This window comes from Mchenga conophoros, linkage group LG1 (assembly GCF_057382185.1).
Source record: "Mchenga conophoros isolate Kocher_MC1m ecotype Shallow Benthic linkage group LG1, M_conophoros_male_GT1.1, whole genome shotgun sequence".
NCBI classification, from domain to species: Eukaryota; Metazoa; Chordata; class Actinopteri; order Cichliformes; family Cichlidae; genus Mchenga; species Mchenga conophoros.
Genome location: NC_140526.1, coordinates 24,157,386 through 24,178,594, shown reverse-complemented (window position 1 = coordinate 24,178,594; position 21,209 = coordinate 24,157,386). Strand labels below are relative to the sequence as shown.

At 39.8% G+C, this 21,209-nt stretch overlaps 1 protein-coding gene across 1 annotated transcript; it reads left to right on the top strand.

The window, feature by feature from the left end:
* The first annotated feature begins 678 nt into the window (after positions 1-678).
* On the top strand, positions 679-21,207 carry cdh15 (cadherin 15, type 1, M-cadherin (myotubule)). Its single transcript, XM_085280699.1, has 14 exons — positions 679-884; positions 9,371-9,538; positions 10,744-10,899; positions 11,446-11,590; positions 11,813-11,994; positions 12,069-12,197; positions 12,308-12,490; positions 16,917-17,161; positions 17,262-17,398; positions 17,521-17,751; positions 17,851-18,090; positions 18,469-18,617; positions 18,766-18,960; positions 20,362-21,207. The coding sequence occupies exons 1-14, from the start codon at positions 834-836 to the stop codon at positions 20,560-20,562; spliced, it is 2,412 nt and encodes an 803-aa protein (XP_085136825.1). The 5' UTR covers positions 679-833; the 3' UTR covers positions 20,563-21,207.
* Positions 21,208-21,209: the final 2 nt, after the last annotated feature.

The window sequence follows — 21,209 nt, the reverse complement described above, 5'->3', positions numbered from 1 at the left end:
CGTGAATGGCAGTGGAGGAGGTCTTCATCAGTAGGAAAAGCTATAGTTAAAAATCTCAGCCCTCCTTCACGTTTTCCAAAACCTTCCAGTGGGCCAGATTGGAGTCTTTGGCATGCTGATTCTGGCCCCCGAGCCTTATGTTTGACACCCTTGCTTTATAAAATTGAGGTGTGGATTTGCAGGTATTACATTAGATTGATTAACTGGAAATGGTTCAACTTTCTCTCTCCTATAGACTCACTCTTTTCCAAGCTGTAATCACTAAAAAGACTTTTAGAGGAGAAATCAGCTTAAAAAGAATCAACATAGCGATTAGTTCTGCAGTTTAATGCAACAGAACTAATAATGCATTTTTAATTGTTTTACATCCCGTCTGGTCTTTCTTTCATTCACTTCTTTTGCTTTGTGTCTCTGAAGTGTTTAAAACTCATTCACTGGTGAAGACACAGTGTCTGTCTGCACCGCTAACAGCTGCCCTGGCTCTCTCTCCCTCTCCCCCTCTCTCTCTCACTGGACTTGTGAGTGACAGCACATGTGCTGGGATACATGGGAGGCCTGCTTCTGAAATTCTAACTCCATGACTGTGAGACATACCCCAGCTATGGACAGGGTGGAGCTGTGAGAGACAGATGCTGTGAGAGGAAAAGGGGGAGAGAGAGACAGTCTGAGAGCGGTTGGAGAGAAGGGAAGAGAGGGACGGGTTTCAGGGTTGGAGAGTCAGGCCTGTTTTGTTCAGGGGAGCCGCTCAGCAGCCCGGTTCTTTGTGTGGACCCTCAGATTTTTCAGTCATCAGAGATCTGTCTGTGCTGAGTTTCTGAGTGTAGGAATTGAGGATGGCGGTCCGGATGTTGATGGTGTGCGCGCTCGCTACGTTGGTTTGTCGGGTAAGAAAAAATCTTTGTCTCCTCATACCACCTGTTGACTGAGATGAACAAACTTTCATGATTTATTGGAGCTTTAGGCTACGTGTGTGTGTGTGTGTGTGTGTGTGCGTGCGTGCGTGCGTGCGTGCGTGCGTGTGTGTGTGTGTGTGTGTGTGTGTGTGTGTGTAGTTGATTAAAAAGGCAGCCAGTTTTTAAAACATCCAAACTGGTCGCACTGACTTATAGCAGTTTTGTAGCAGATGCTGAGAGGTGAATATTAAACTCAGTGCACAGGTGCCTGAGCTATTGGAGGGAGTACATGTGCTCCACTTTCTGCATGCTATAAAAATATCAGCGAGAAGTAACTGAACGCATGTATCAGACTGGCTGTGACCATGTGAATCTGTACGGATCTACACTGGGCCAGCTTCCAAGAACCTCTCTGCTTCCTGCTCGTGCTCTTGTTTAGAGGACGACCTTTAGCTGCTCTGCTCTTTAAATATACAGTTTATGTTTTTACCTGAAACGTGTCCTTGGCCAAGCAGTAACTCATTTTCATCAATAGACGCACCATTCACCGGCTCTGCAATCAGAGATTGGGCCTGATATAAACATTACATCCAAGTCTGAGGAGGATGATGGAGTGTTTTGAGGAACAGGAGACTCCAGATGTGTACAGAGGGCTCATGGCATCATTAGTAGCCCCTGTCAGCAGACACCATTATGAAATCTATAATGGAGGACAATGTAAACTGACTTATTGCCTTCCAACCACCATCAGTCCTCTTCTCTGTTTGGAGTAGTAATGCAGCCCAGGTTTCGTGAGGGAAGTCTTGCCATGATGTTTTATAATTCACTATAAATGTGGCTGATCCTATAAAGCTATCAAAATGAACGGTTCGCATGTTTTCCGTCGGTTTCTCTGATCTGCTGCTCGGATCATTTGGGTATTCGGTAACTAATAATAATGAGATAATATACATTGTCTCTTTTGGTCACGCGTGTGATAAATCACTGACACCGGCTACAGAGGAAGCTATTTTGTCACAGGACATCAGTAACCATTTTATTTATAACTCTTCATATGCACATAAATAATCCTGTAAATGATTTGAAAGCTCAGTAAACACTGAAGTGACCTTTACAGTTCAGGATCCCAGTCCTCAGGTCTGATATCAGACAGCTGCTTAGGCTCTGAGTGTAGAGGGTGATAGGGGATCACATTGCTCCTTCAAACGCTGGAGGTGTTACAAGTCCCAGAGTGAGAGTAAAACATCCATATAATACAATATAACCTAAAAAAAAAGCAATCATTTATGGCTCTTCTGAAAACTGTCTATTAGCACACATGGAGCAGCAGATTTATGGTAGGTACAGTGGTCGGTGTCCAATGCTAAAATCATTCTTTCATGGTCTTCAGCTTATCCTTACCATGGTCACGGGGGGGCTGGAGCCTGTCCTATCTACCATAGCCCAGAGGCAGGGTACACCCTGGACTGGTTGCCAGTATGACGCAGGGCTAACACAGAGACACATTCGCACCAATGGCCAATTTAGAATGACCAGTAGCCCTAACCTCATGACTTTGGACTGTACTGTGTGAGTGAGTGAATTCGACTTTTGGTAGAATTTCCTTTGAGTTAAGTAGAAAGGTGCTATATAAGTATTGGTCCAATTACAACGTAAGCAATTGTTGTTCACATATGAGAACTTCCCAAATACCTGTTGCCTTATTTCGGATTTGATATATGTTGTGGTTTGCCATGCAGCTTCCAACGCTGGACCAAAGCCTTCATACGTGTCACAATCTCCTCATGTCACCAATCCAGTTCAGTAAAACGTTTAAGAAGATTGCAGATACAGATTTCTGTTCTGGCTGCCGCTTCCTGTGTAGACCTCTACACCAGCCCAGCATCCACTTCAATACTCTAGGGAGTTGTTTCCTCATCAATCCCTAATTTGTATTTGTATCATACTTTTGGGGAGCGATGAGCTTGGAGTCTAGAAACTCTAAGTATATTATTCTTCTGCACTGCTGTAATGACTGATTTTTGATTGAGATTGGTTTAAATGCCCAAACACAATAGAAATGTACCGCATGAACCCTTCAACCAAAGCAAACAAGATGAAACTGATGCAAAGCCCATGTGTGGAGTAAACCGTTCCATAAACCAATCAGAAGAGAAGTACGTAAACAAATCAAACTGATTACTCTTTAGCTGCGTTCTCCCTGAGTATGTCTGCCTGTCTGTGCATAAAACCTATAAAAAGGGCTGTAAAAATGCAAATGTGTAATTGGACACACACTTCTGCCCTTTCCACAAATACCTGCTTCAAAGTTTAGGCAGTTTTCCGGAGACAGCTTGTTTTTAATACAAAATCTTTTAATACAAATCTTACAGCAGCGATTGAGCTGAACAGACATCCATCTTCTAGGATGAATGAGTCAAAGGTGTAAAATAAAAGGAAGGAAGGAGGACAAATGCATCTTGTATTCATTATTTTTGCTCATGCCAAACGGTTCTATTTTAGCAACTCACCACGTGTACACAACAGACCGAATTAACACACATAGCATATAAACAACTTACCCCAAATCTTCAATCTGAATGAAAAAGAAATGTGTTCAAAGTAATCCCAGCCAGCGGTCCTAAGACGTTACAGATGGACACGCTGGGCAAATGCACAAACATTTTGGGCATTGTTTCTCTTCTGTGTACACTTCACAAGTGAAAGAAATTTGTCAAGGTCTCTGCTACATAAATAAAATTAATTGAACCATCAGCGGTTGTCAGGCCACTCCAAAGGCTTTCACTAGTGTCACCTGATAGCTTTCAGTTGTGTTTTAATTTTTCAGTAAGCTGTTTGAACTCGAGTGTTGGTGCCTGCTTTGGGTACGCTGTGGCGAAGAGAGGGCAACAGCCACAGCTGTTCCCAGATGCATATGTGATGCCATTTGTCCCGCTCTGTAATCCCCCCTTGCGGAAAGAGGAGTGCGTCGCATCTGGACCATGAAATCGGGTACAAATCAAGAGTGTGGAGCGGCTGGCCAGCTGGCGCTGAGGTCTCACTCATCGGAAACAATCAGTCAGAGGGTCTGAATCACAGGTCCTGCTGGGTGTGGATACCTGCAGGCTGTTTGCGCTAGCTAGAGTTTCAGAAAGAGCAAAGGGTACAAAATACAACTTCAATTTCATAAAAAAAAGATTCAGCTAAGCAGTAAAGTCAATTTCCTTTTCTTTGTGTTGCCTCTTTCTTACAGACTGAGACGTGGAAAGCCGTGTGGTGACAGTTGGTAATTTAGAGGTCATACATATACTCACGCACCCTCAAGAATAACTCAGCAGCAGTGCTATGATGGGTTTCTACCATGGACCATTTGTATCCCTGGTGAAATCGTAAATTAACACATACAGAGATGTTAAAAGGACATCCAAATGACTTGGACGCATGCAGCATTTCTTGAAAACTGCTGAGTAGTTTGTTAAATACTGTCATAACTTCTTTTTCATGAGAATTATTACTTTGAGTTTCCTTGTTTTGATGTTCCTGAATTTAGTGGCTGTTATATTGTGAATAATTCAAGCCCAAGACTTTTATCTTGCATAATGTTTTTTTATTCCTGGAAACTTTAAATTTCCACTAAGTAGGTTTTAATCACATATTTCCCAACAGTATAAGCTTACAGTGATGCTTCCACCTCCAATGAGTCTAAGAGGTCTTGAGGATGAATAGACTGTTTTTGTTGTTTTATATATTCCAGTTAATAGGATTTGTACAATGCATTTTCTTTACTAAAGGCCTCAAGGTGCTTTATATTAAAGGTAAAGACTGTGATCACGCAACCCCCTATGAGCAAGGATTGGCAACAGTGGGAAGGAAAAACTCCCTTTTAACAGGAATAACCTCCTCCAGAACCAGGCTCAGGGAGGGGCAGCCATCTGCCATGATTTTTTGGGGATGAGAGGAGGATCACGGGACAAAGACATGCTGTGGTCGAGCCTGAGATTATTAATAACTAATGATTAAATGCAGAGTGGTTCCTAGCAGCCTGGACCTGATGCAGCATAACTCAGGGAGGATTCTTGGTCATCTGATTGAGCCTTAACTATAAGCTTTATCAGAGTGGAAAGTTTTAAGTCTAATCTTAAAAGTAGAGAGGGTGTCTGTTTCCTGAATCTCCTGAATCCAACCTGGGAGCTGGGTCCACGGCTGAAAGCGCTGCCTCCTATTCTACTTTTATCTTAGGAACCACAAGTAAGCCTGCAGTCTGAGTGTGAAGTTCTGTGTGGATGATTGTAAAGTGGCCAGTACAATAATTGTACTGGCCACTTTAATATAACCCAACACTTCACAGATCACGTTGTTTAATTTTATTATTTAGTAACTCCATGCTTATTTTTGCCCCTAACAAATCTACTTTTAGCTGAATTTTACAGCCTTGCATTGCATTCCTAAAGCTCAGACATCTGTTCTAAGGGGGAGGCACACTTGTTGTGCCACCATAAATAGGGTATATATGCCCATGTCAGGCAATCATGACTTAGCAAAGAGTGGAGCTGTGGGATCAGTACTGCTGGTGGCTGAGCGGTCGAGAGTCTGTGCTTGAGGTCCAGTAACAGAAGTGACCTGAGGGACACCTGTGTGACCTCTAGCCTGCAGCCGGGGGGACTCCCTGGTATGCTGCAGGCATGGCTTCTCAAACACTCAGTGTTTTCTTGAGCTATTTGTGCGACTGTTACACAAATGCATGCAGAAAGAAGATACTCAGGCTGATAGAGATTTGGTGCAAGGATAAACAGAGGTGCTGACTTCACTACAGACATGGTGAATTGTCAGGGACAAGACTTCATCAATATAATGTCATTTTAAATACTACAAAGCCTTACTTTTGCTTTTAATCTCTCCCTGTTATCCTTCACTATTTTACACCTTGTAACTTGTGTCTCTACTTTACAGAATATTTCAGATGACTCCCATATTGTGTGAAAAAACATTGTTTTGCAACCTGTGGCATACATTTCCATTGCCTTTTTTGTAACAGTGGTTCATGTCCAACAAATAATGCATTTGTAACAGTAACAGTACTTGGAAGGTGGACAGCTCAGAGGGCTCTGTGACGGAATGTCTCAGATTGAGTGCATTTGCAGGGTTGACAATAGTGGCAGTAGTTTTACAGTAATCGCCTCATGATGAATTGCTGGTATGCATGCCTGACATTGTGTTTGGATGGAACAGATATGTGTCTGCGTATCTTTTCTTTTAATACTAAGTAAGTATTAAAGTAATTTAAGAAAGTTCGTTTTTACTGCAAATTACATCACTTAGAAAACATTATGTGCAACAGAAAACCTAATAGATTTTCCCCCAGTGGAACTTACCACATGCAACATAACACATATCCATCTCTTGCTTCACAGTATTTCAGTACTCTTCACAGTGTGATGGTATGCTTTTTTCTCCGAAGCCGGCATCAGTGAGTTAGAGTCAAACTTTCTCGAACCTGTTAAAGACTCCTTAGAGTGCTTAATGGTTCTTGCTGTGAAGGCACGTCGTCCCCAAACGAGGCGTCCGTGGTCCTGTGAGGGTCCGAGGTGAAAGGCCAAACTGTAAAAGTATCTGGGAAAAGCCTCTAAAAACAGTTAATCTGTGTGTGGTGTCGTCGCTCAGCCTGTCAGGAGAGGCACTCGCCGGTCTAATTGGTAACACGACACTTTGGTGCTGCCGCATTTCGGTCTGGTAAAAGCATTTTAACAGTGCTGATGGAGACACTGTCTTCCAAAACACAGCCTCATCTTAAGTTGAAGCAATGGGACAAGTCAGTGATTCAGAGTGTTTAAAAAGAGAAACAAAGAAAGAAAAAGTTAAATGTCGATTTGTTATCAGGGGTTCATGTTTGAAAACCTCTTGTTGCTGATGTTGTGATGGTGTTTTCTTCACCATGGAAATAACCCCATCATCATCCACTTTAACTGTCTTCTCTGATTTGTCCGGCGTTTTTGTGTTGCTGAGCTTCTGAGTGCATTCATTTTTTTAAAAGAATGAATCAGTCGCTTTTTCTATAGATTTGTTTTTGGGGTTTTTTTGTTGTTGTTGGGGTTTTTTTTTTTTAGCCTATGACATGCGTTACTTACACATCTCATCTATGGGCCTCATATTTAAAAATTTCAAGCCTCTGATAGAGAAATGGAAGATACGGTATTAAAATGGCTGTAAGTCCTACTCATTTACATCATGGGCCACCTACAGCCAACTTAGATCTTCAGTGGGTCGGCCCACTGACACGCCCCTTTCTGTCAGTCAAGAAGCTTAACTAACATACTAACTGTACTTCTAATACTATAGGTATTTAAGTAACTAAAAAGTTTACCTTAATTACTTTGGTTTAGTGTAAAAGGCCATGGAGAAGATTTTTATCAGCTGGAAAAGTTGTAAAACTTGTTAAAAGTACAGTTAAAAGTCCTCCTTCACATTTTCCACTACTATCCAGCAGGCCAGATTGGAGTCTTTGGCAGGACAATTTTGGCCCTTAGGCCTTATCTTTGATAACCCTCTCCTACACAGTTATTAAGTTCATTCATCTGGTCAAGGCTTTTCTTTGTGCCGTTTGCATGCTCTTCCTGAGAGTGCATTCTCTTCAGTTTTTGCATTTAAGCGGAAGAAAGTGGATGGTTGATGAATAAATTTAAACCCCTTGAATCAAAGCTGGAAGTCTCCACTTCAATCACATATTTCTTGCTTTATTTAAAATATACTGGGTTTGCACGCAGACCACCACCATAGTGGAGTGTTAGAGAAAAGTAAGCAGGTTCCTGACAGAGGAAAAGCTACAAAAATCGTTTCTTTGTCCAACAAACCTGTTTTCAGTCTTTTAAATAAAGCAGACGAGATGAGCTCTGCAAAGTTTTTCAGTTGCATGAACTTGCATTGTTACTGACTTCACTGCAGCTGGCCGTGTGTGCATTCTTAAATGTGACCAATTCAGACAAAATTAGAAAGTTCTGTATTTGGAGAGGAGGGGAGCAACTGTGATGCAGCTGTTGTTGATTTTAAGATTAACCAACAATGCAGTATGTGTGCTATGCCTGTAGAAGTTTGTGAGTTCATATATCGGAAGTCTTTAGTATGAAAGGAGATAACTATCAAAGCGATTTGGTGTGGGTGACACGCACTGCTGGAATCTGAATGTAAACATCTTTGCCAGTGTGTAGATGTTGATGGCTACAAAAAGTTAAATAGGTATCCAGGCGTTGGGAATATAGAACGGTCTAAGATTAGCCTGCCCTCTGACTCGACCTGCAGATGCCAGCAGTGGCTGCCATTCCTCCATTCACTGTCCCAGCAGCATACCAGAGGATCAGTATAGCAGATCACTCACCCTAGAGACAGGATGGGCTCACAGCCCGTTTAAAAAATATTCACAATTTTCTTTATCCATTACTCAGCATATTTACGCACCCTATAAAACTTTCATGAAATAGGTTAACAATTAATAGTTAGACATGTACTGCATGTGTGTAAATGCAAAGAGAGATATATGAGAAAGCCTTTTGCATAGCTGATAGATCTGCCTTTATTTCTGGTCTTGTGGGTCGAGCCTCTGAGCTCTTAAACATATGAGGAGTAATCCTGAGAACAGTCAAATCCCAAAGAGAAGCAGGAAGCAACTTACGGAAATGTGTAAATAAGCTTATGCGGGGGTGGGTGTTTGGTCTCTGCACATGCATGTATGTCAGTCTCTATGTGTGTGCATATATGAGTGGGGGGGAAATCATGTATATGAGCGTGTCTGTGGAATTCCTACAGCCGAACAGATCCGTAAGGTGACCCCAAACTCCCAGTCAGGTGCAGAGCTGAGCATAAAGGGGAATTTGTGAGTGTGAGCAGGAATGCGGGTGGGAAAGCACAGGATCTAAATCCATAGTCGACAGCTGTTGTGTGAGTGGGCTGCTCGCATGTAATGTGTGTGTGGGTGTTTTGGGGCGTACACAATCAGGACGAGCAATGTGCTGAAGGAGAGCCTGTGAAATGAGCAGGACTGTTTTTGTTTCCTCGTCCTGAGATGAATTTGCACCCAGATCAAAGGATGATGACATGTTAGTGGGTGTAACCTGAATCTGCGGCCCTGCTCCCCTTCAGCCCCCAGACAATCCCACAAACTCCACATCACAGATGGCCTCGGCTCTACGCTGCCATTCCATCAGGCCACAGGGAGCGTTAGAGCTCTGAGGAAGACTCTCAACATTGATTTAAACAGCTGCAAATGTAATGATATAATGTGTGTATTCCATGAAGGTGACTTACATGTGATCTGACTGCTGCACATTATAACTCCATTACAGCTCAGTAGTAGGAAGCAGTGTGTGTGTGTGTGTGTGTGTGTGTGTGTGTGTGTGTGTGTGTGTGTGTGTGTGTGTGTGTGTGTGTGTGTGTGTGTGTGTGTGTGGTTAATGTCTAACTTCATTTTCCAGTGAGTTTCATGCTGTAATTTTTTTTCCCTCCTCCAGGTGTGGAGCTCTGCAGAACCTCACCATAGTGAGAAAGAGTTGCATCCTCAGGTCCTTCACCCATGGAGAAGTAGAGGCAAAGGGCTGATCAGAGTAAAGAGGGACTGGATCATTCCTCCAATCAGAGTGTCAGAGAATAGCAAGCAGATTCCTGAAGACCTTGTCCAGGTAAATGCCAAATTAAAACTTTTCACATCGATTCATCACTGCATTCGTCTTCTTCTTTTTCTTCTTCATCTTCTCTCATGGGTCGCCAGGTCTGTGGTTTTCATGCAAAATCAAGCACCGGACCGCTTTTCAGGTTTTTGTTACAGGCCTATTTGGCATGGTCATTAATAAATATAAATCCATATTCCATATAAAAAAATCTATTTTTACTAATTATACACTGAATATAAAACATCCAGGTAGTAACCATGGTGGCATCACGCATTGGGTGGTAAAGTCCAGTTCAATAAGGAGAGAGCATTTGAAGAACTGAACATGATTTGTGATTTATTGAAATATAAAGTCTGAGTAATAAACTTTTTGATGATCAGAAGTGAACATAGCAAAGCAGTGCCGTGTTAGGAAGTAGACCAGAACCCTCCAGAGTCCAGACACTGGTGTTAGCAGAGGCGAAGCAGGTGGAGATTTGAACGAGAATCTCTATCTGGCACGGAAGCGGTGGATTGGGGGAGGATGGGGGTTGCACGGATGAGAGTGAGGTTTAAAGCACATGGGACTGAGGCTGACTGGCTTGCAAAAGGCAGACAAGAAAATGATTGGGCCAGGGTGATGACGACACCGTGGGAAAAGCAGGGGGGGAGTAAAAAAGAGACTAGGAGCCCCCACCACATCCAGCAATGCAATGCAGATGAGGGAATACAGAGCTTCTTGACTGAATTTATATATAAGCTTCATTCATGAAGACATTTGCTTATTGTTTTGAAACCAGGCATAATGACATCTGAGAAACTGAGGGGCACTGCACACTCATAGGCTTTGTACAGATTTCCCAACAAGGTGCTAACTTTTGCAGGTGCAGTAAATAAAGAGTTTGGTGACTTCCTTCTAAAGACTAAGTCCACGCTAATTGTGTTAATTAGTGAAGACTGAATCCTATTAAGTTGATTTCTTTAATATTGAACAACACTGACTGTAAATTTCATTCAAACATATTACACACAACATAGAGCCGTTGTTGCAGACTTCCCATGACCTAAATGTACAAATCATACCTTACACTGAGAAATAGCCATTTTATAGAAAAATTATTACATAAAAAAAATACAAACTTGTTGTATTGATTAGTCTCACAGCCCTAATTGTCCACAAAGTGACTCATTTGAAGTTTTTGATGATCATCAGCTTTCTCTAATCTTTCTGTCCAGATCAAATCTGACAAAATCTTCACCGGTGAGGTAATCTACAAGTTAGAGGGACAGGGGGTTGACCAGGAGCCCAAGAACCTGTTTGAGATTGATGACAAGACAGGGGTGATCAGGAGCAAGCAGCCACTGGACAGAGAGAAGTACAGCAACTTCACGGTAAGACTGCGTTTATGGGAGTTAAGTTTTAAAGCACAGGTCGCCAGAAGTGCTAACTTACACAAGCTACAACGTGCTGTTTAAGAGCTCCCGTGTGTTCCAGAGCATGTTTCTGCCTTAAAGCAGACAGGAAAAAGCAAAACAAAGCAAAGCCAGAGGTCAGCTTTCCAGGGATCTTTATGAGCATCTCGGGAAGGACTTCTGAATGTTTGAGATCATATGACTTGTGATGTAACCCTGACCCAAACATCCTGCTCTTTTCTTTCTGCCAACACATGTTGTGTTCAGATAATGTAAAAGTCTAAAGACACCTTGAGGGGATTGCTGGATATGGAAGATTGTTTCTGCCACTGGAAAAAAAACCAACCATGTATAAGTCAAAATTTAAAACTTCTGAGAAAATAAGTTCAATTCAAGTTCAATTTTCAACTTAGCTCTGCCGATCATGCTTCCATAGTTGGATGTTTGTGGCAAGCACAGTGATATTTGATTCTAACACATTTTCTGTTGTATTTGTATTGTGTGTGTGTGTGTGTGTGTGTGTAGCTTAAAGCCTTCGCGTTGTCCCCCAGTGGAGAGCGACTGGAGAATCCGACCACCATAGAGATATTAGTGCTGGATCAGAATGACAATAGACCTGTCTTCCCTCACAGCCCGTTTGTGGGCACTGTCTCTGAGTTCTCAGTCCCAGGTACACACATATATGACCCATTTAGATAATAACAAGCAAACTATTTTTTTCACCTAATAGTCCATTTTAAAGGCACGGCGTTTTGTAACGTTGGACATTTTCTCAATGAAGTCCTGCAGTCTCAGCACCAACGCCACACATCCGTGATCCACTCTGATGGATCTTTTGAGGGACTTTATGAGATCTGTCCCGCTGACCTGAGCTCTCAATCATTCACGACAGGCACATCGGTAATGACAGTGACAGCCACAGATGTAGACGACCCAATGACAGAAAACGCTGTTCTGAGCTACTCCATCATTGACCAGGAGAGCATTCCTCCCAACGCCATTACCAAGATCATGTTTGGCATCAACAACAAGACAGGTGCCATCTACACAAGAGATGTAGGCCTGGACAGAGAGGTAAACAGGAGGAGGGCTTTTGCAGAGCATCATAATGCTTTTATTTCACTAACGTGCTGTATTGCGTCCCGTAGGTGGTGAAAGAATTCAGGTTAAAACTACAGGTGGCTGATATGGGGGGCATGGGACTAACAAGTGAAGGTGTGGCAATCATACATGTTTCTGACATCAACAACCACGCACCGCAGTTCAGCCCTGACTCAGTAAGTCTCAGAAGTCTCAGGAAAATACTTTCCGTAATTTTAGGATCTAACCTGTCACTTCAATTTGTTATCACGATCGGTGATTTCTTTTCTGTTTGTGGCGCGTGTAGTACAACATGACAGCGGTGGAGAACAGGAACGACTACGAGCTCGGACGAGTGAATGTGACAGACAGAGACGATACTGGAACGAAAAACTGGAAGGCCAGATACTTCATTTCAAATGACTACAGAGGAAACTTTGCTGTCCATACTGATCCCATCACCAACCAGGGGGTCCTCACAGTGGTGAAGGTAAAGCCGGGGAGGGGGAGGGAATGTTTCCAAAGCATTCACAGAAACAGGGACAACAATGTGGTTCTTTATTAAATATTGAACATTATTAAACAGGTAAAAGTTGGGGACTTACATAAATTTGATAATTTAATCATTAATAATTTATACAGCAATAGCTGTAATAGAATAGAAAAATAGCAATAATAGAAAAAAATGACATGACAAGACAAGAAGATCTTTCTGGTGTCCAGGATTGTTGTAAATCGCATGCTTTTTTTTTTCAAACTTTATTGAAATTATAAAGCGAACAGTCAGTCATTCCAGTTCAGTTTGTACAGTAGACATACAAGGCAAATAAGAGTAACAATATACAGTACAATGAAATAAGAAGGATAAATAAGTAAAGGAGAAAAAAAGAAAAGAAAAAAAAGGGGGGGGGGGGATGTGACAGACTTCATAACAACTTTGTACTTGAAAGTTGTGACAGCTCATTCGTTAAACATTTCTGAATGAATTTCAATCAATGATAAACCTTTTTTATTGGAAGTTAATTTAAGAGAGTTTAAGTAATATTCAATTTCAATCAAAAACAAATTAAATGATGGGGTTGAGTCTTGAAATTGACATTTATGTATATGGAATTTCCCTAATAAGATATAAAGATTGACAATGGCACATTTTTTTTCCCTTTAGTTTCAAAATAAGTGATAATGTTCTTCCCTTCAATTTTGATTTCGTATGTTGTCTTGCACAGTATATAATTTTCAAGCTCTCTCCAAAATGTAGCACTATATGAACAGCCATAAAACAAATGAGTAACACTTTCAAGTTCAGTTTTACAAAAGGTACATTTTCTATCAATGTCACAGAATCTTGAAACATACGTGTTGGATGAATATATGTTATGTAATATTTTCAAATGTAATTCTCTAACTTTGTTTGTAATACAAAATCTAAAAGGAACAAGCCACGCTTTATCCCAGTTGATATTATCAAAACTAGCATTCCAAAAAAACTTCCCTCTTGGAGTTATTTTCTTCGCATTATACAAACATTCTCTAATATGTTTATTGGTGCATTTCTTGCTTAAGAAATCAATACCATTTATATAAAGACTGTTAACGGATGCATGTGGTGTGTTCTGTTTTTTGTAGCTTTTCATCAACTCAGTCAGTCCGCTGGGAACGGACTTTATTACAGAGCTAAAATCTTTAAATTTGATAGGGAATGTTTTTTCTGTAATAAAGTCATTGTAACTAAGTAGCTGGCCTTCAGAGTCAAATAAGTCTTTTAAATATATTATATTTTTATCAATCCAATTCTGCAAATATAGTGATTTGTTCCTCTTAGTAATACATTCATTATTCCAGATAATAGATCTATGTGGAGAAAAGTTATGTGAATAACATAATTTCCAAGCCAACAATGCCTGTTGATAAAATGCAGACATTTTAACTGGTAACTTTGATATACTGTAATTACAAGACAATAGGAAGTGTAAACCTCCAACATTTCTAAAAATGTTATGTGGAATGAAATGCCATAATGATCCAGGAGATTTTAAGCATTCTTTTACCCATTTCACCTTAAATGTATAGTTCAGATCCATGAAGTCCAGAAGGTCAAAACCACCTTTATCTTTAGGTCCACAAAGCAACGATTGTTTTAGATGATGGTGCTTATTCTTCCATACAAAGTTAACAAATAAGTTATTAACATTTTTACATGTGGAATCATACACATTAAGGGAAAGGGCTGGATACACAAATCTGGAAACACCTTCAGCTTAAGTCAAAAGGATTCTACCAAAAATTGATAGGTCTCTCTGGAGCCATCAGTTCAGTATAGTTTTAGTTTTTTCCATCCTGGGAGAAAAGTTGAGTTGTTGACGCTCTGTGTCATTCTTACAGACATGAATACCAAGGTATCTAACACAGTTTTTGACAGGAATATTGTATAAGGATTTGACATTTGATTGGTACAAACTTAAAATTTCACATTTAGATTTATTTAGTTTTAAACCAGAGGCAATTGAGAAATCATTTATTAATGAAATAGCATTTTCAATCTGATCTTTGTTTTTTAAGAATAAAACGGTGTCGTCTGCTAGTTGGGTCACTCTGATTTCTTTACCAAAAATAGATAAACCTTTAATGACTGGGATATTTAAAATGTGTAATGAAAGTGGTTCAGCCGCAATCAAAAATAAAAAGAGTGAAATTGGGCAACCCTGGCGAACAGATCTCATGACTGGAAATCTTTTAGTAGTATTTGGATATAGTATAACACAACTGTCAATATTTTTATAAAACATTTCGATAGTTGACACAAAGTTTGGACCAAAACCAAAGGTTTTGAGTGCTTTAAATAAGAAATAATGTTCTACCGTATCGAAAGCTTTATAAAAATCAAGAAACACAATAAGGGAATCATCATCTATATTGTCAGAGTAGTCTAATAGGTCAAAAATAAGCCTTATGTTTGAACTGATATGGCGGTTGGTCATAAATCCGGTTTGCGTTTCAGCTATGATCTCATCAAGATTTTTCTTTAATTTTTTGGCATAGACCAATGAGATAATCTTATAATCTATGTTCAAAAGAGTGATAGGTCTCCAATTTTCTATAACAAGAAGATCTTTATCAGGTTTAGGAATTAAAGTTATAATACCCTGTTTCATGCTTGTGGACATTTCTTTTCCATCAAGGCATTCCTTAAATAATTCTAATAAAGGATCAACAATGATATCCCAGAACTGTAAATAAAATTCCACTGACAAACCATCATTACCTGGAAATTTGCCCTTTTTCATTGATCGAATTGCCTCTGAAATTTCTGATTTTATTTCTGAGATAGTTGGTGCAAAATTTTTAACTGACTCGATAAATCTATCACAATCATTGATATTACAATTTGATTTGTATATATCTTTGTAGAATGAACCAACATGTTTTGAGATATCTAAATAATTAGTGGTTATGCTATTATCAATCTTAAGAGCAGATATATTGTTTCTTCTTTGGTTTCGTTTCTCAAGAGCAAAAAAGTAACTAGAATTTCTTTCACCTAGTTCTAGCCATTTTGCTTTGGACCTTATAAAAGCCCCTTTAGCCATGTTAATATATGCATTATCTATTTATTCCTTTAGTCTTTTCAATTTAATTTCTTCATCATCTGATAGAGCATCTTTCTTCATTAATATGTTTAATTCATTCATAATACTGATTTCTTTAGTGTCATGTCTTTTTTTAATTTCTTTGCTTCGCCTTATTGCCGCTTCCGTTACCTTGAATTTGAAAAATTCCCATTTTAGTGTGTGATTCATATTGGTATCCCCGAATATCTGATCTGCCGTTTTTTCCACTATACTACAAAATGTATCATCATTCAATAAATTATTATTTAGCTTCCAAAAACCACGTCGTTTACTTTGACTTTGTTTATTGCCAACTAAGTGAATTGTGATCAATTTGTGATCAGTTAATGGAGCAAAATCATGAGAAGATTCTGAAACAAAATGTAAACATGGAGAAGATATTAACCATAAATCAATTCTGGATTGTAGAGATCTATTTGCATTGCTCCAGGTAATGTAAATCGCATGCTCAAAAATACTGACATAAACAACTGACATCACCCTTTAAATCTACATGGCCATTGAGACCGTCATACTCTATCAAACACCACCATCTAGTGGATTGTATTCAAACTACATTGTGCTCAGATCCACTTTAAAGCAGAGATGTAATTTTACATTTAGACTCGATCTGAAGTGGGCCAGAGAAGTCAAACTCTACTCTGTATAAGTGTAAAGACATTTAGGTACACATTTAGTCCCTGAGAAGTCTTAACATGAAGAAAAGAAGAACAGTTTTATCAATAAGCCTCTGTTTTTCTACATGATAAATGTGGGAAATTATGCTAAAAATTCTGATAGTTCATTGCCCAGACAAATGTTCCAGTTGATGGTTTAAAACAGGAACTTTTCCGTCATTTAATTGTTTATCTTTTAGTTTACTTTCCTATGCTGTGAATGGTGATGGAGAGGTCTACAGGGGAAAAAATTGAAAATCTATGCATTCCTCCACATTTTCTGAAGCCTTTCAGTGGGTCAGACTGGAGTGTTGCCAGACTGATTCTGGCCCCCGGGCCTTATGTTGACACCCCTGCTTTAAAGCCTGAATCATGAAATAATTTCCAGAAAATTTAATATATTTGCTGAACCTTCTGACAAATTAAAGGAAAAATTCATATTAATTTTCCACATATGAGTTTTAATTTGAATTTGCTACATTCACGTACATTTGTGTGTGTTTTTCATTTTTCTTAAAAAACATACTTTGTAAATATAGGCCTGTGTTTCCAATCAGATGTTAAATCCTGTTTCAGATTACATGAGATGACTGAATTTGTTGTTTTAAGTCTCTCCTGTTCTGTATTGCAGCCCCTGGATTATGAAGCGCAGAGCGAATACCGCCTTCTTTTGAGCGTGGAAAATCTTAATCCTCCGAGCAGCAAGGCTTCCAGGCTGACTTTGAGCTCTGCCACAGTTACGGTCATCGTTGTGAATGAGAATGAAGCCCCACGTTTCAGAGAGGAGCCCATACAGATTGAGGTCCTCGAGTCTGTGAAACCTGGCACATTACTGAAAAACAATATTGCCTTTGACCCTGATAATTCTGATCTGAGGTATGATATGGGAGTGAAACAAGAGATGTTTTCCTATTTCCTAAAATAAATAAATAAATATGCGACCACGGGGTAATTTCCTCTGCTGTCTGTATGATAGGTATGAGATTAGCAGAGATCCTGAGAGTTGGCTGGACATCAACAGAGATACAGGAGACATTACAGCAAAGAGGAAGTTTAACATGAGATCTCCACATGTGAAAAACAGTATCTACACTGCTGCTGTGAAGGTTATAGGTCAGCACGTCTACTCATTCTAGACTTTTAGCATAAAAAAAAATCAATGTACATTCAAAGCTGATTCATTTTGTTGTTTTGCTATTGATTTACACATTGTGTATTTATCTTTTCTTGCATAGATGCTGGTGGTGTTTCAGCCACTGCTACAGTGGCGATTACACTCAAAGAGACGAATGACTTCCCTCCTCAGGTTTTCCCCCTGACTGGCTTTGTATGCAGAGGCGGCAGCAGGTCACGTAAAGGTTTGCTTCTGACTGCTGTAGATGAAGACCTTCCTCCGCAAGCTGCACCCTTCCTCTTTCAAATACCTGACGATCTGTCAGCCAACTGGACCATCACTCAAGTAAATGGTAAAGAGCAACAAGAAGCAGAATTAATGGTCGTTCACTTAGGAGCTTGCAAATATTATTTCCTCTCATTTTCTTTTTAAATTTTCTTTTTTTTTTTAGATACTCATGCCATGCTTCAGCCGCTTGTAGACCTGGAGTTCAGAGACTATGCTGTCATGGTGCAGGTATCGGACTCCGGCAGCCCAGCTCTGAGTGCTGAGGCTCAGGTCAATGTCACTGTTTGTCTCTGTGACTCCTTCAGAGACTGCAAGTCTGAGGCAGGGGCAATCTTAGGCTCCAGTGTGGGAATCAACTTCATTGCACTCATTATCATTGCGGCGAGCACTGCACTCCTGCTGTGTAAGTAATTTCAGCCTTTCAATTAATGTTTAAAGCAAAAAGATTTAGCAAGATGGATGGGTTATTCGTGCAAAATAATCCATATCCATATTGCTGCTTTAGTGAAAAAGTTTGCCACAATAGGTTAAAACCTGCAATAAGTGACTTGCTTTGCATGCAGTTTAGTGCACACATAATCGCAAAGACTTATGATCCAGCCATGAGAATAACAGGCAAAACATGTATCCAAATCCCAGCATGCATTAACAAAATAAAGCTGCAATAATTAGATTAGTTAACTGACCATTTATGTTTGAAGCAAAATGTAAGAAAAAAAGTAGATACAAAAAACACCGATAATGAATAATCAGATAAACATTAATACATTCATTTTTGCAGTGCTTCTCCTCCTGGCTGTTGCTGTGACCGCCTGTGGAAGACGCCACCACATCAAGAAAGGAACAGGACTGCTCATCGGGGAATCTGAAGACGACATACGTGACAATGTCTTCAACTATGATGAGCAAGGTGGAGGCGAGGAGGATGAGGTAAGGCTAAAACACAGGTTGGGAGACCATGTAAACAGTGGCACGTGTACAGAAGACAGTCTTACTCTTTGTAATGTAATGAATGTTAATAATATTTCATTGTAACTGATGGTTTGAGTGTGTCTGACTTCTTTTTCTCACAATGCAGAACGCCTTTAATATTGACCTGCTGTGGAATCCCCATGATGCACCCCCCACCCCGGGGTCCTTTTACCCAGGGTCTGGAATTCCTCCTCGAGGGAAGCAGCCCCTTAGAAAGGACGCCCCACATAACCTTCCATCGCCCACCTACCCACGGAGGCCTCCTGCAGATCCTACTGACATCGAGGACTACATTAATGACGTGAGAGGCTCCTACCATTTATTTATTTAACACAATAAATAAAAGAAAAACTTGCTCTTGAAGCAAAAACTCAATCCAAATCTACATAAAATAAAACATGCATCATTAGATTTCAAAACTCTTACTAATGAAGTTACTAACAGGTATTCTAAACGACAACCAAACACAGCACAACTAAATCTGGATTGTGTTTTCTTATGTTTACATGTGTAATCATAAAGGCATGCCCATAGCACAGAAAGACTCATACACTCAAGGGTGAATTTCATGAGTTTTAAAGTAAGTTTCAAGTTTAAAGTAGATGATTATTATCTACTTTATAGTTATGTTTTTTTCTTTGAGAGTGTTCCTGCTTCTCATCTCTGCTTAAGGCTAATGCTTTCCCCCCAAAACCCTTTATTGTCTGACCATTTCTTAATAACATTTAATTTTACACTAATGGATTACACTGGAAAAACAATTTCAGTACAGCAGATATCTGTCTGAAAGTGCTGTAATGAAATTTTAAGTGCTTCCTTCTTTATTGTTTTCTTCACTGTCATGTGCCAACACAATGCAGACACTGGATATTGCTGCTCATCTGAAAGAGAAAACAACAAATTCGAGAGGTTTGACAGGGTTAGCTAGGACGTCTTACTTTTTTGTCACTAATTGCCAAGGGCTTGCTTATAGGGGGTCGTCTGATCGTTGGGGGTTTTGTCTATTATTGTAGGGTCTTTATCAAACAATATAAAGTGTCTTGAGGTAACTGTCGTACTCAATTGGTGCTATATACATAAAACTGAATTGAAATCTGCAGGCTTTAAAGTGTCTGTAAATAAACCACTACTTAAAAAGCCTTTACTTGGCCTAACTATAGTAGCTGATTATAAACCAACTAATCTCCAACTATGCTGCTATTTCAAACATTCTTGAAAGCGTAGTTGTAAAACGACTACATGATCATCTGCAGAGGAATGGTTTATTTAAAGAGTTTAAACCAGGATTTACAGTGCATCACTACTGAAGGTGACAAATGATCTTATGGACTCTGACATTGGCCCCATTTCTGTGCTTGTTTCGTTAGACCTCAGTGCATCATTTTACACTGTTGACACGATCATTTACAGCAGAGATTAGAACACACTGTTGGTATTAAATGAAATGTCCTGCAGTGGTTTGAGCTGTATCCATCTAATAGATTCCAATTTGAGCACGTAAAGGGGAAGTCTTTGTCACACAGGGTTCTGTAATAGCACCAATACTATTTATATTTTACGTTTAGGCACTATTATTAGAAAACACTGCACTTCTATGCAGATGATGCCCAGCTATATACATCTCCCATTTACAGGTTAAACAGCATTCCCATAGCCTTTTTTTATTTAACCTAATCAGCTAAGAAACATTTTCTTTCCTCAGGGCCTGGAAGCTGCTGACCATGATCCAAATGTGCCTCCATACGACACCGCCCTCATATATGACTATGAAGGAGATGGCTCTCTTGCAGGAAGCCTCAGCTCTATTGCTTCGGGTAGCTCTGATGGAGATCAGGATTACGACTACCTTAATGACTGGGGACCACGCTTTAAGAAACTTGCCAACATGTATGACCCGCGTTAGGGTGAACAGTATGCCACAGAAAGGATGCCTGTGTGATTGACAAGCAGTTCAGGACACAGATCATGCCTTTGGAGGTTTGTTTGTTTTTTTCTTTCTGGGCACATTTGAAATGTCCAGAGCAAGATTTAAAGTGTGTCCAGGTAAAACGAATGCTGTAAAAGCACAGGCCTTAGATCTAATGTGCCTCGTGTTTTAGTGGACACACTGACAAAAGGGCTCACTGCTAAGTTTTGTGGTTAGCTCAGGAAAAGAAAGTGAGACAGTGAGAAATTTGAGTTGAAAGGATCAGTCACGAGGAAACGAGGTGTGCATGCTACAGGGCAAAAAATGTGTTAAAATGTGCGTTCATGTCTGGCGTTGTTTGCTCTCATTCTTGGATGGCTCAGTAATGACTCATACAAGCCTGAGATTTTAAATATGTTCTTGTTTTTGTATACATGATTATTTTATAAGACTAATTTTCTTGCATATTAAATTTGCCTTTTTTGGTGACTGATCCTTCATTCCAGCATCTGTTAATCTTTTTGGAAGCCATGTCAACAAACATACTGAACCATAAAATATTCTGTAATTACTCTTTTTGGAAGTGAAGATTTTTTTTACATATATGCATATATGCACGATTCTACCCGTGTCTAATGAATAAA

Bases quoted from the DNA above. Each gene is read 5' to 3' on its own strand.
- cdh15 (XM_085280699.1), top strand. From the start codon at position 834: ATGGCGGTCCGGATGTTGATGGTGTGCGCGCTCGCTACGTTGGTTTGT. The intron at 11,995-12,068 runs GTAAACAGGAGG...TGCGTCCCGTAG, and splicing joins ATGTAGGCCTGGACAGAGAG to GTGGTGAAAGAATTCAGGTT. The intron at 17,752-17,850 runs GTAAAGAGCAAC...TTTTTTTTTTAG, and splicing joins GACCATCACTCAAGTAAATG to ATACTCATGCCATGCTTCAG.